This window comes from Oncorhynchus clarkii, chromosome 27 (assembly GCF_045791955.1).
Source record: "Oncorhynchus clarkii lewisi isolate Uvic-CL-2024 chromosome 27, UVic_Ocla_1.0, whole genome shotgun sequence".
Classification (NCBI taxonomy): Eukaryota; Metazoa; Chordata; class Actinopteri; order Salmoniformes; family Salmonidae; genus Oncorhynchus; species Oncorhynchus clarkii.
This window is the reverse complement of record NC_092173.1, coordinates 26,434,441-26,447,977: the sequence shown is the minus strand read 5'-3', so window position 1 is coordinate 26,447,977 and position 13,537 is coordinate 26,434,441. Positions and strand designations below refer to the sequence as shown.

Sequence of the window (13,537 nt, the reverse complement as noted above, 5' to 3'; positions counted from 1 at the left end):
GGAGGTTTCTGATACTTTAAAAGCAGATTTAACCATCCTGCGGAACGAGACTGTGCCGGCAATTACATTACTCAAAACAACAACTGCGTCACACACTACAACGATTGCAGCACTGGAGGTCTCCGCTACTAATGTCTCCGATTTAACTACATCCCTGGAGACTGAAGTTAAACGCCTAGCTGCGGATTTGAAAAAGGTGAGGGAGTGCTGTGTGAGTTTAGAGGGACTCTCTCGACGCAATAATCTGAGACTTGTATCAGTCCCAGAGTCCGCTGAAATGCATCGCGCCACGGATTTCGTTTCAGGGCTGCTGAAGGATGTTCTTGCCTTAGATGAAAAGCCCCTGATTGATCGAGCCCACCGGTCGCTGCGCCCAAAGCCCCGGGATGGGGAGAGGCCCCGTGACATAATTCTTCGAGTGCACTTTTTTCATGAGAAGATGGAGATCCTCCGACGAGCCCGCAATACCACTCTGAGCTTTCAAGGACAGAGCTTCTCCATCTACCAGGACTACTCCCCCACTGTTTCCAGGCAGCGCGCAGCTTTCGGACAGGCCAAACGAGTACTTCGGGACCATCCAAGTGTGAAGTATGGACTGCGATTCCCGGCCCGTTTATGGATATCTCATGAGGGTAAAGACCACACATTTGAATCTCCGGATGAGGCTATGGCTCACATTCAACGTCACATCAAGAAGTCTTGAATATGCTCACAGTGTGGATTGTAAGTACCCCACTTGTGGTACAATTATGTTTAGATATAACAGGCTAGTCTTGTATAGTTGGTGAAACTATTCAGGCTTATTTGATGTGATCTAATGTTTTGATTATCTAGTGTGCGTGCCTTATCTCGCTCACCTATTTAGTTTGTTTACACATTGTCTCAGTGACTCAAAATAGTTTTGGTTATTTGTTTACTGCATCCGTTTGCATTGACCCAGTAAACAGTAAATGTCTCCTGAGGCTACACGGTTTCTGGGGCCTCACTTTCATTTTAAAAGTTTTGAGCGTCATTTATGCCCAGCAAACGTTCAACGTTGCGCACACGTAGTTTTTTGGTATTGGTTGTAAGCTGTCTCAGCTTCAACTAGACTACTATTATAATTACTATTATTTTTGATTGTCTAACTACGATTTCCTTACTTCAAATTAGATTTTTGGCTGAGAGCCTTTATACATTTTATTTATTTTCTCTCTCAATGCCTGTTATAAGACGGGTGAATACAATTATATACATCTACAAGTGGTGCTTTTGTCATTCCGTTTGCACAAGGGATTCGCCTTTTTTTTATTTGAAAAAATACATACAAATCTTTCTTTTTGCTGCTTGATCCACTAACAAAACACGACTTTAAAGAGCGGGACTGTGGGTTTAGGTTTAAGACCGCACTCTCACAGACATACTGTGCGAAGAGAACATGTTCTATTTAGGCTTGTACCTCGTTTGGGGAGGTATTGTCTGTAATGGGGGGAGGGGGAGGGGGTGGGGGGGCAGGTTGAATTGTTCAGTTCTAATGTTGTCATTCTGTCTTTTTAGTTTTTTTTTCTGTTTTTTTTTCTGTACTTTTTCCAAACATTTACCACCGTACATTATTACTCTGGGACAAGTTATTCTGGGGGTTTTGGGCGCTCATTGCTTTTCCATTCTATGCTCTGATGACAGGGTTGAATAACGGGAATGCCCAGAGGGGCCGAAATAATACGATCAAGTACATTTCTTGGATTACGAAAGGGGTTAACAACCCGGTGAAGCGTAAGAGGGTGTTGACGCACTTAAAGGGTTTGAATGCAAATATTGCATTTCTACAAGAGACTCACTTGAGGACTGGTGAGCATTTTAGGATGCGTAAGGACTGGGTTGGTCAAGTGTTCCACTCAAACTTTCATAGTAAATCAAGAGGTGCTGCTATTCTGGTTGATAAAGCTACTCCCTTTGTAGCTTCTGAGGTTATTGCTGATCCTAAGGGACGATACGTCATAGTAACTGGTGAACTGTTTTCTACCCCTCTTGTTTTGGCTAGTGTTTATGCTCCCAATTGGGATGACACAAGTTTAATTTCTTCCTTTCTGTCTGCTATTCCCAATTTAGATTCTCATTTGTTGATTTTAGGGGGGGATTTCAACTGTAAAATGTCCCCAGTTCTGGACAAGTCCTCACAAATAAATACAGGCCCATCTAAATGTGCCCTACTTATTCAATCCTTTCTTCAGAAATATGCTATGTTTGAGGCCTGGCGTTTCCTACATCCTACAGATAGACAGTATTCCTTTTATTCTCATGTTCATAAAACATACTCCCGGATTGATTACTTCTTTTTGGACAAAAAACTTCTGCCTAACCTTCGGCAGTGTACTTACGAGAGTATTGTTATCTCTGACCATTCACCATTAGTGCTTGAACTAGAGTTTCCCCAGCGACCCCCTAGGTGTTATCAATGGCGTCTCAACCCCATTTTACTCTCAGATAAGGAGTTTGTCAATTTCATTTCTTCTGAAATTGCCTTATTCCTAGAAACTAATTCAACACCAGGTATGTCCTGCTCTACCATATGGGAGTCTCTCAAAGCATACCTACGTGGCCAAATTATTTCTTATACAGCCAACCAAAACAGAGTTCGCTCCCAGCGACTTCGGGACCTGAGCGAGTCCATAGCCACATTGGATGAGAAGTATGCTACGGATCCTTCCTCTGATCTGCATAAAGAGCGCCAACTACTCCAATCTGAATTTGATGAGCTTTCTACCAGGCAAGCTGAACAGTTACTCTTGCGAGCTCGATACAAAGTCTATGAACAAGGCGACAAGGCCAGTAAACTCCTTGCACATCAGATCCGTAAATCTGAGGCCTCACGGCTAATCCCACAAATAAGGACCCCGTCTGGTGCCACCACAGTTATACATAAAGAGATCAATTTAAACAATTTTACTCTGCGCTATACACCTCTGAATCCCCTCAAGACCCTTTGCTGATTGACTCCTTCTTTAATGGCTTGAATATGCCTTCAATTGATACAGACTCCCATGACTGTCTAGAAGAAGAATTTACACTTGAGGAGATTGTAACAGCAGTGTTCGCAATGAAAAGTGGTAAATCACCGGGTCCGGACGGTTTTCCAACCGAATTTTACAGGATGTTTTCTGGTCTGCTTTGCCCATTCTTGTCCCGACTATTTGCAGAGTGCCTCAATACTTCAAAGCTGCCGCCTAGTCTTTATCAGGCTTCAATTTCATTACTACTAAAGAAAAACAAAGACCCCCTGGAATGTGGATCCTATCGCCCAATCTCGCTTTTAAACTGTGATTACAAAATCCTAGCTAAGCTTTTAGCCATCCGTATGGAAGGCTTGCTGCACCAAGTAATACACTCTGACCAGACTGGCTTTGTGAGAAATCGGCATTTATTTTTCAATATTAGGCGCCTTATGAATATACTGTACTCCCCAGCGTCGGAGGACCCGGAGGTGGTGGTCTCACTTGATGCCGAAAAAGCGTTTGACCGCGTTGAGTGGGATTACCTAACAGCTGCCCTTTATAGATTTGGCTTTGGCCACAAATTCATTGCGTGGATAAAGATTCTTTATTTTTCCCCCATGGCTTCGGTACGGACTAATAACTTGTCCTCTGACTATTTTCCCTTGCACCGCGGATCCAGACAGGGTTGCCCACTCTCCCCTTTGTTGTTTGCTTTGGTAATCGAGCCTCTCGCCATTGCACTACGCTCTAATGATGCCATTCAAGGCATAATCAGGGCGGGCTGGGAGCAGAAAGTCTCGCTATATGCTGACAACCTCCTTTTGTTTATCTCCAATCCCGATACCTCATTGCCACGTGCCCTATCTGTTCTTAAAAAGTTTGGATCAATCTCAGGGTACAAGCTGAATCTAGGCAAGAGTGAGCTTTTTCCGGTAAACAAGGCTGCTTTAAAGTGCTCTTTCACAAGTTCTCAGTTTAGGATTGTCCGGGATCAATTCACTTACTTGGGAGTAAAAGTGACAAGGAAATATTCAAATTTGTTTCAGGAAAACTTTGTTGCTCTAGCAGACAGATTGAAACAATCTTTTACTTTTTGGAATTCGCTACCCCTTTCTCTTATCGGAAGGGTTAATGTCATTAAATGAATGTGTTGCCCAAATTTCTATATTTATTTCAATGTTTACCCATTTTTATTCCAAAATCTTTTTTTATTTCACTGGATCAAACATTCATGCATTTTATTTGGGATGGCAAGGTACCACGGATTGGTAGAAAACATTTACAGAAGCCTAGGTCATTGGGGGGTTTAGCTCTACCAAATTTTCAGACATACTACTGGGCTGCAAATTTTAGAGCCGTTCTGTACTGGCTGCAGACTGATCCTACTGGCCCTAGACCACTCTGGGTCCAGATGGAGTCTGAATCGTGTAAACCTGCAGCACTTTCCTCTGTGCTGTGCTCGTCTCTCCCAGTGTCCCTAGGCAAAAGGTGTGCCAACCCAATTGTAAAGCAGTCTCTTAAAATTTGGAATCAGTTCCGTTTAGCCTTTAACCTCCGAGGCTTTTCTCTATCAGGCCCAATCAATCAGAACATTTTATTTCCTCCATCTTTGAATGATGGGGCTTTTGGCATTTGGCACTCACTAGGCCTTTCCTCGCTAGCCCAATTATTATTTGATGGTACATTTGCCTCTTTTTCTCAGCTGAAGGAAAAGTTCAATCTCCCCCAATCCCACTTTTTCCGCCATCTCCAGACTAGAAACCTTGTCAGGGCTAATACACCTGGATTTCCCAATAGGCCTGCGAATACAGCTATAGAGAGCATCTTGGAGCTGAACAAGCTTCCTAGGGGCGCAATTTCAGATGTATATGCAATCATTCATGACTTACAGAACCCTTCTTTGGTGCTTTTAAAGGCTCGATGGGAAAAGGATTTGGGGGAGGAACTTGGGGAAGACGCCTGGGAATCTGTGCTGCACAGGGTGCACTCGTCCTCTTTTAGCACTAGACACAGCCTCATTCAATTCAAGGTGGTTCACCGTATCCACTGGTCGGGGGCCAAACTTGGAAGAATATTCTCTGATTTTGATCCTACCTGTGTCAGATGTAAGGTGGAACCAGCCACACTGTTGCATATGTTTTGGGGCTGTCATAAACTGTCAGGTTTCTGGGAATTAATATTTAAATGTTTCTCTGATATATATGACACTGTTATAGATCCGTCTCCCCTTACAGCCCTTTTTGGAGTACTGCCCATGGGTACCCCCCTATCAAGAATCCAGTCGGACACTGTTGCTTATACAACTCTTTTAGCTAGACGGCTAATACTACAGAACTGGAAGATGGCAGCTCCCCCATCTTATAAATATTGGGTGAGGGATGTGTTGTGCTCTCTGAAACTAGAAAAAATTCAATTCAATTCACGTGGGAACCCCAAACTGTTTGATGAGGCTTGGTCTCCATTCCGGTCTTACTTTAAACAGTCCATCCTCTGATGGCATTCCAATTAATACTAAAATAAGTCTGTGACTTAAGGGTTGGGGGAGTCTCTCTCTGTGTTTTTGCTGGGGAGGGGACTAAGATCCATGTGCTTATTGATTGTGGTCCGCAGATGCCTTGTTCATCTTGCCCAGGCAGAGACTGAAGTGTGAGCTTGTTTTTCCCAGTTATTTTTACATTTTGTTCACGCCTACATGAATTTTTTTTATTTTAAAGCATTGTAAACTTTTTTTTTGTCCAGTGGATGGTCGGTCTGTGGCCATGACTCTCTGTGAGTGGTTGCATTTCTCCACCCTTATCCCTTGACTGTTTACAGGAACAATGGTGAGATGTTAGCCCTGTCCCTGTACTATAGATTGCCCTTTAACCTCTGTAGCCTTCTGCCCGGTGTGTTTAACTTGTCTAAAGTATGGTATCTTTAAAGCTATTTTTTTATTTGTATTTTTATTTGTATTTTTTTTTTTTCTAGTTGAGTATATTATTTATATTGCTTTGTCTTGTCTGTATGTGTGTATGTTCAAAACTTAATAAACAGAGTTTAAAAAAAATAAAAAAATAAACATCAGAAATATCACATTTACGTAGGTATTCAGACCCTTTACTCAGTACTGTGTTGAAGCACCTTTGGCAGCGATTACAGCCTCGAGTCTTCTTGGGTATGACTCTACAAGCTTGGCACACCTGTATTTGGGGAGTTTCTCCCAGTCTTCTCTGCAGACCTCAAGCTCTGTCAGGTTGGAGTGTTTTCAGGTCTCTCCAAAGATGTTGGATCGGGTTTAAGTCCGGGCTCTGGCTGGGCCACACAAGGACATTCAGAGACTTGTCCCGAAGCCACACCTGCATTGTCTTGGCTGTGTGCTTAGTGTCATTGTCCTGTTGGAAGGTGAACCTTCGCCCCAGTCTGAGGTCCTGAGCGCTCTGGAGCAGGTTTTCATCAAAGATCTCACCGTACTTTGCTCTGTTCATCTTTGCCTCAATTCTGACTAATCTTCCAGTCCATGCCGCTGAAAAACATCCCCACAGCATGATGCTGCCACCACCATGCTTCACCGTAGGGATGGTGCCAGGTTTCCTCCAGACGTGACGCTTGGCATTCAGGCCAAAGAGTTCAATCTTGGTTTCATCAGACCAGAGAATCTTGTCTCTCATGGTCTGAGAGTCTTTAGGTGCATTTTGGCAAACTCTAAGCAGGCTGTCGTGTGCTTTTTACTGAGGAGTGGCTTCTGTCTGGCCTAATTGGTGGAGTTCCAAACTTATACCATTTAAGAATGATGACTTTCCTAGTTAAATAAAGGTTACACAATGATTGAGGCCACTGTGTTCTCAGGGCCCTTCAATGCTGCAGAAATAATCAAGTTGTAGAAGCATCTCAAGGATGATCAATGGAAACAGGATGCACCTCAGCTTCATTCCCTCAGCTTCATTACTTTTGTACATAAGATATTTCTGTTTATTTTTGTTTTATATTTATATACAGTGGGGAGAACAAGTATTTGATACAATGCCGATTTTGCAGGTTTTCCCACTTACAAAGCATGTAGAGGTCTGTAATTTTTATCATAGGTACACTTCAACTGTGAGAGACGGAATCTAAAACAAAAATCCAGAAAATCACATTGTATGATTTTTAAGTAATTAATTTGCATTTTATTGCATGACATAAGTATTCGATACATCAGGAAAGCAGAACTTAATATTTGGTACAGAAACCTTTGTTTGCAATTACAGAGATCATACGTTTCCTGTAGTTCTTGACCAGGTTTGCACACACTGCAGCAGGGATTTTGGCCCACTCCTCCATACAGACCTTCTCCAGATGCTTCAGGTTTCGGGGCTGTCGCTGGGCAATACGGACTTTCAGCTCCCTCCAAATATTTTCTATTGGGTTCAGGTCTGGAGACTGGCTAGGCCACTCCAGGACCTTGAGATGCTTCTTACGGAGCCACTCCTTAGTTGCCCTGGCTGTGTGTTTCGGGTTGTTGTCATGCTGGAAGACCCAGCCACGACCCATCTTCAATGCGCTTACTGAGGGAAGGAGGTTGTTGGCCAAGATCTCGCGATACATGGCCCCATCCATCTTCCCCTCAATACGGTGCAGTCGTCCTGTCCCCTTTGCAGAAAAGTATCCCCAAAGAATTATGTTTCCACCTCCATGCTTCACGGTTGGGATGGTGTTCTTGGGGTTGTACTCATCCTTCTTCTTCCTCCAAACATGGCGAGTGGAGTTTAGACCAAAAAGCTCTATTTTTGTCTCATCAGACCACATGACCTTCTCCCATTCCTCCTCTGGATCATCCAGATGGTCATTGGCAAACTTCAGACGGGCCTGGACATGCGCTGGCTTGAGCAGGGGGACCTTGCGTGCGCTGCAGGATTTTAATCCATGACGGCGTAGTGTGTTACTAATGTTTTTTTTTTAGACTGTGGTCCCAGCTCTCTTCAGGTCATTGACCAGGTCCTGCCGTGTAGTTCTGGGCTGATCCCTCACCTTCCTCATGATCATTGATGCCCCACGAGGTGAGATCTTACATGGAGCCCCAGAACGAGGGTGACTGACCGTTAACTTGAACTTCTTCCATTTTCTAATAATTGCGCCAACAGTTGTTTCCTTCTCACCAAGCTGCTTGCCTATTGTCCTGTAGCCCATCCCAGCCTTGTGCAGGTCTACAATTTTATCCCTGATGTCCTTACACAGCTCTCTGGTCTTGGCCTTTGTGGAGCGGTTGGAGTCAGTTTGATTGAGTGTGTGGACAGGTGTCTTTTATACAGGTAACGAGTGGAGAACAGGAGGGCTTCTTAAAGAAAAGCTAACAGGTCTGTGAGAGCCGCAATTCTAACTGGTTGGTAGTTGATCAAATACTTATGTCATGCAATAAAATGCTAATTAATTACTTAAAAATCATACAATGTGATTTTCTGGATTTTTGTTTTAGATTCCGTCTCTCACAGTTGAAGTCTACCTATGATTAAAATCACAGACCTCTACATGCTTTGTAAGTAGGAAAATCTGCAAAATCGGCAGTGTATCAAATACTTGTTCTCCCCACTGTATATATATATAAAAATGCTCTTAAAAAATCTAAACCTGTTTTCGCTTTGTCATTATGGGGTATTGTGTGTAGATTGCTGAGGAAATTGTTTTATTTAATCCGTTTTAGAACAGGGCTGTAACGTAACAAAATGTGGAAAAGGGTCAAGGGGTCTGAATACTTTCCGAATGCACTGTATGTATCATATCCCGCCCTTTAGGTGTTTTCCTCGACCATATCCCCACTAAGACTGGGCATAGCCAACTCTACAGCCAACCTCCTGGAGGATGTGGAGGGAAGCCCAGAAGATGGCCAGCCCAGGAGATCAGACACTCAAGAAGATGATGTGCCACACAAGGAGCTGTTGTCATGGTGAAAACCTGTGTTCTTCCCTGTTGGGAATTGTATGGCTTTACTCTGTGTAACTACTATAACTGCTCTAATCAAACAACTTTGGTTTTAGAAGTGGGTGGGACATAAGTTTTCATATTTTTGTATTTATTTTTTTCAGTCGTATAAATGTTCCACACAGCCTAGCCGACCGCTCGGAGGCATCCGCATGATCCTAAAGCACACCGTAGCATTGCTTTGTATCACATTCCAAGTTATACAACTGGGGGGGACAAAAATGCAATTTCAGAATGTGCAAATTTCCCATTTGAAAGTTGGTTGAAATAAATCCTTTGTTTATAAATCAACTTTTGGCTGTAATCTGACAAACATGTCACCTCCTCCATTTCAGATCCTCCAAGGCTGTACCACATCAGTGTTTCCATGGTGACAGCAGAATGACCCATGGCTGGTGGCCAAGCAATACTTTGGCTCCTCCCTCCCCTAACACAGACCAGCTAATCCCAGGCCAAGAAGTGACATGGGACCACCCACTCGCCCAGGGGGAGAAGAAGCAAACTGCTATCCACACACCACCTCTCCTTAACTCTGACTGTTCATAACCGCATTGGATTACCATTATAATCTCTGTATTATAACTCTTAGTTAATATATGATTTAATATGTAAAGGACAGATGCATTAGTCTTTTGACTGTTCTGTATTTTTTTTTAAATATCCGCTCCCTTTAATCCCCATTGCAGAAGGCATGGCAGCCTTGGTGAGGATGATCTTACCATATGGACTCATCTAGTGTTACCAGTCTAATCTATTTTATATGGCTGGGATAGGTCACTCCTGAGCCAAAGTGTGCACCTCTGAAATGTCCCATAATAAACCATGTTCACTCCCAGTAGCCATGTGTTGCTATGTCCATTTGGTCACAGTTTTAAACAGACAGTAGTAACCAGTGATGACGTGTCACGTTTTTAAACATCTCAACTAGAATCACAGCTCAATCCAAGTTCAATCCCATTTTTCCTGAAAGTTCAGGAAACAGAAAAGACTTGTAAACAGAGACCCTAACATTACAGTCAACATTATAGTCGACCCCCCCCCCCCCCCCTGTAAATCTAGAGTTCCCTCTGAGCAATTTGACACCCTTCTGCTGCACCCTATATAAGAGAGGCATTTCAACCTGTCAAAATAGTCACTTGTCCCTAGCAGGTCATATTTCATCCCATATTGTTATGTCAATGTGTAACTAAATGCCAAGCTTTCCCTTTAATCCAATTTCAGGAATTCTGACAATAAACATAAGCTTTCATGTGAACTGAAATATTCCTCAAGCTACACTGACTGCCATATCTCAGTATTCCCATGTCTTTTTCAATGCAGCATTTATATCTTGTTGAGAGGAAGGAGGGGTGCATATTGCTGAATTCCAGTATTATTGAGTACATAATATAACTAGTTGAAAAATTTGATAAACATATATACCAGTCATCTGTGCACATTGATGATAAACATGTGTTTTGTTTTGTGGTGTATTGGGAAATGAACCACTTGTAATGGGAAGTGTTGGGTATGGAGAGAGCAGAGCAGGATATGGATGATGCCTCTGTGAGGACTGGCATTGTTCTTTATTAAAGATGCTGTTGGATGTATCAGTAGAAAAGAGAAGGCTGATGATGACCCAGTGCTGTGATATGAGCTTCAACAGACAGTCGAGGTAGATTTGAAATCAACCCTTTGAGCAACTAGCTGATTTGCAAGGCTTCACATTGATCCGTCAATTTCCCAACTATTGGAAATGATTACCAGCTTCAATCTTATTCTGAAGCCTTCTCCCCAAAGTGTGCTCCTTGCTCACAATCATTAAAAAGGAAGGGAATGACTGGTGTAGGAAATATATTTTAATGTTTTAAAATGTATTCGCAGGAGTGAGCAAGCCAAGTGCACTTTGGGGAGAAGGGTGGGGAATTGGAACACACAGCTCTTCCTTCTAAAATGGATTTGCATGTAAATGGTTGATTTGCTACCTCTCAAATTATGACGTATCCACGATTGAAAATTAATATTTTTACAATTGAAATGTAAGATTGTTCAAATCACCCATTTACCATTTTTCCTTGATTCAGGATTGAGACATGTTTTAACCCTTCTCTGTCAGGGATGTTGATAGAAGATCTCATTGGTGATAGGTCATGTGTTGTACATAAGGAGAAATGTCTGTTTGTTGTACATACGGAGAAAATTAAAGTATTGATTGTGTGAAGGGAGGCTGAAACTGACCCTTTTGGTGTTCCTTTTGAAGTCTGTTGATGTTATGGATTGGGTTTGGAATTTTGCCCCTTAGACAATTTCTGTGTGTTGTCAATTTCTTGTTTGTTAGTTTTGCTCTCAGCATTTCTCATACAGGTCTTCACAAACTCTCAAAAATTGATGCCAATAAAAGGAGTTTATTGCCCTTGCCATAATGAAAACAATTTGCCAGACTGCTATAATGTCACCCAATCATTTGTACTGTTATTGAACAACAGATCACTCAGCTTACTCAAACTGCCATCAGACTATCCATTTACCTTTATTATTACTGTCATGCTATTCACACATTCATATCTATATAGGTGTTTTAAAATGGGCTTTTATAAAAAAATATATATAGCTTTTACTGTACCAGACTGTTTCAAATGTCACCCCGTGATAGTGGAGTGCTTTCATTTATTTACATAGAAGACATTCTAACTCATATCTGCAGCAACCGAGGGAGCATCAGTGACAAGAAGCAGGTTATGTTTGTTTACAATATCCTGTGACCTTTCACCCACTGACCAGTCAGCAGGTTTATGTCTGTTTATTCCAACATTGCATGATATCAGTTAGTCACCAAGTGCTTGCACTCCATTGGTCTTTTGCTTAGTTTTGTTCTTTTCAGAAAAGCGAGAAATTAAATGTTTTGTATCTTCAGTTCCAGGCTTTTGACTGACATCTGTACATGAGTGCAGTTTTGTTATTGTACTGTCGAGGGCAACACTCGTCTGCATGGTTTTGTGATGTGATTTCAAAATGGATTGATGTTTGATGACTGCTCATAGAAACTTGTAGATACGTTATCGTCTCAGGGAAGTTTCCATCTTCTTTCTACTGTTCTTCCATTTCCAATTGGTCCGACTTGGTAAAAGCACAATTAAGAATCTAGGCCGGTAGTTTATTCCATCAGAAGCTTCAAATATGATTTTGGAGGCCAGACATGATTTCAAATGCTGGACCTGCATATAGGCCTAGTTGTTGTATGGAGAAGAGCATACTCAAAGTAATTTCTCACTCTTAACGTTTTAACCTTTTCTGACCAATAGACATACAGCACCACAAATGCTTGGTCAGTGATTTTTGTTGTTGTTGAGATGTTGAGACGTACAGATTATTTTATTGTACTGTATGTGTGCCAGACAGTGATATGCTTAATGATGAATGTACATGAATATAGATGAGGCCAGTACTAGCAGACAACATGCTTGTTTACAATGCACTCATGAGCCTGCAATCTTCTATGGCTCATAACCCTATCATAAGAATGTATGCTATATTTACTTTGAATAACTACCACCACAGAGCTGAGGGTTTTCAGCCTCTTTTGTATTGAACTCGATGAGATCTGTGTGGTCTGTCCAGAAACAACCCCTATAGCCCCTAAACCATTTTTGTAGATCTGTTTCTGGATTGGGCTGTAACCAATCCTACCAGTCAATGTAGGTCAAACATATGAAAAGCGATGCTCATTATCAAAACTGAAACTGAAATACATTTAAAGAACTTCAGAATTTGTATGATTCAAAATGTGTTTGTTTGTGTCATATTTTGGAAGGACAAGGTCAGAAGCCAGTTTCTCCCCACAAAATATGTTTAAGGTTCTTTAGGTGATTGTTTTACTCAAAATTGATTTCCGGATCAGATTTTTCTTACACTTTAAGAAAGTTTCTTATAGCTATTGAAGTAATCAAGTTGTGTTGTACCCTGTCTGATGTGATTGTGTTACATTTGTAAAGATTTATTAACATCCCTTTTCATTAAAGTTGTTTCAAATCAAATCAAATTGTATTTGTCACATGCACCATGTAAGTATAGTTATTAAAGTGACTGCATTTCTATAAATCCCTTACACAAGATTGTCACAACTGACTCGTGAAAATGACTGTTATTGCTCAATGCTCCTGGTGAGGCCTATCTTTTGAAGAAAGAGAAAGACCTAGGACTTTTGTGTGCTAGATTTGAAGTGAAATGTTTCTAGCTAAGACAAAACACGTTGGGAATAGATACTATAATGCACCGGTTGCACACATCTTTCTTGTTACAGTCAGAAAGGAATATAGGTGCAGTATAAACTATCTTTGGTATTGTGACATTCATGTTTATGAATGGTAAAGGTCACGTGACCATTGACACAAACGTGTCATGTCGTGATGTGTCCCATCCCCCAATGTAAATTATGCAAAATTGACTTTGTTGTCCCCCTCCCCACAGCTTTAAGCTTCAACAGAAAAAAATTGTTCTAGTTGGAAATATAATATGTGTGATATATACTATTTGCCGTTGCAAAAGAACTGTGCACAATAAGAGTGAAATACTGTATATCAATGGTGATAAATGAGAGGGAAAACTTGAAAACGCTTACAAATGAAGGGGCGGTGCCATTTTATCACCTTGGT

The 13,537-nt window shown here is 41.6% G+C and overlaps 1 protein-coding gene across 7 annotated transcripts in view; it reads left to right on the top strand.

Moving 5' to 3' along the window:
* LOC139385503 (CUE domain-containing protein 1-like) overlaps positions 1 to 13,003 on the top strand; it is a 60,894-nt gene extending 47,891 nt beyond the window's left edge. For 5 of the 7 annotated variants that reach the window (XM_071130614.1, XM_071130613.1, XM_071130611.1 and 2 more), the window contains exons 9-10: positions 8,749 to 8,871; positions 9,242 to 13,003. In XM_071130614.1, the coding sequence (XP_070986715.1) occupies positions 8,749 to 8,871; position 9,242 (124 nt within the window). In that variant the 3' untranslated portion in view covers positions 9,243 to 13,003. Of the gene's footprint in view, positions 1 to 8,165; positions 8,373 to 8,403; positions 8,464 to 8,719; positions 8,872 to 9,241 lie in introns of those variants that run through there. The other 2 variants (XR_011628959.1, XM_071130617.1) reach the window with 2 other exon arrangements.
* Positions 13,004 to 13,537: the final 534 nt, after the last annotated feature.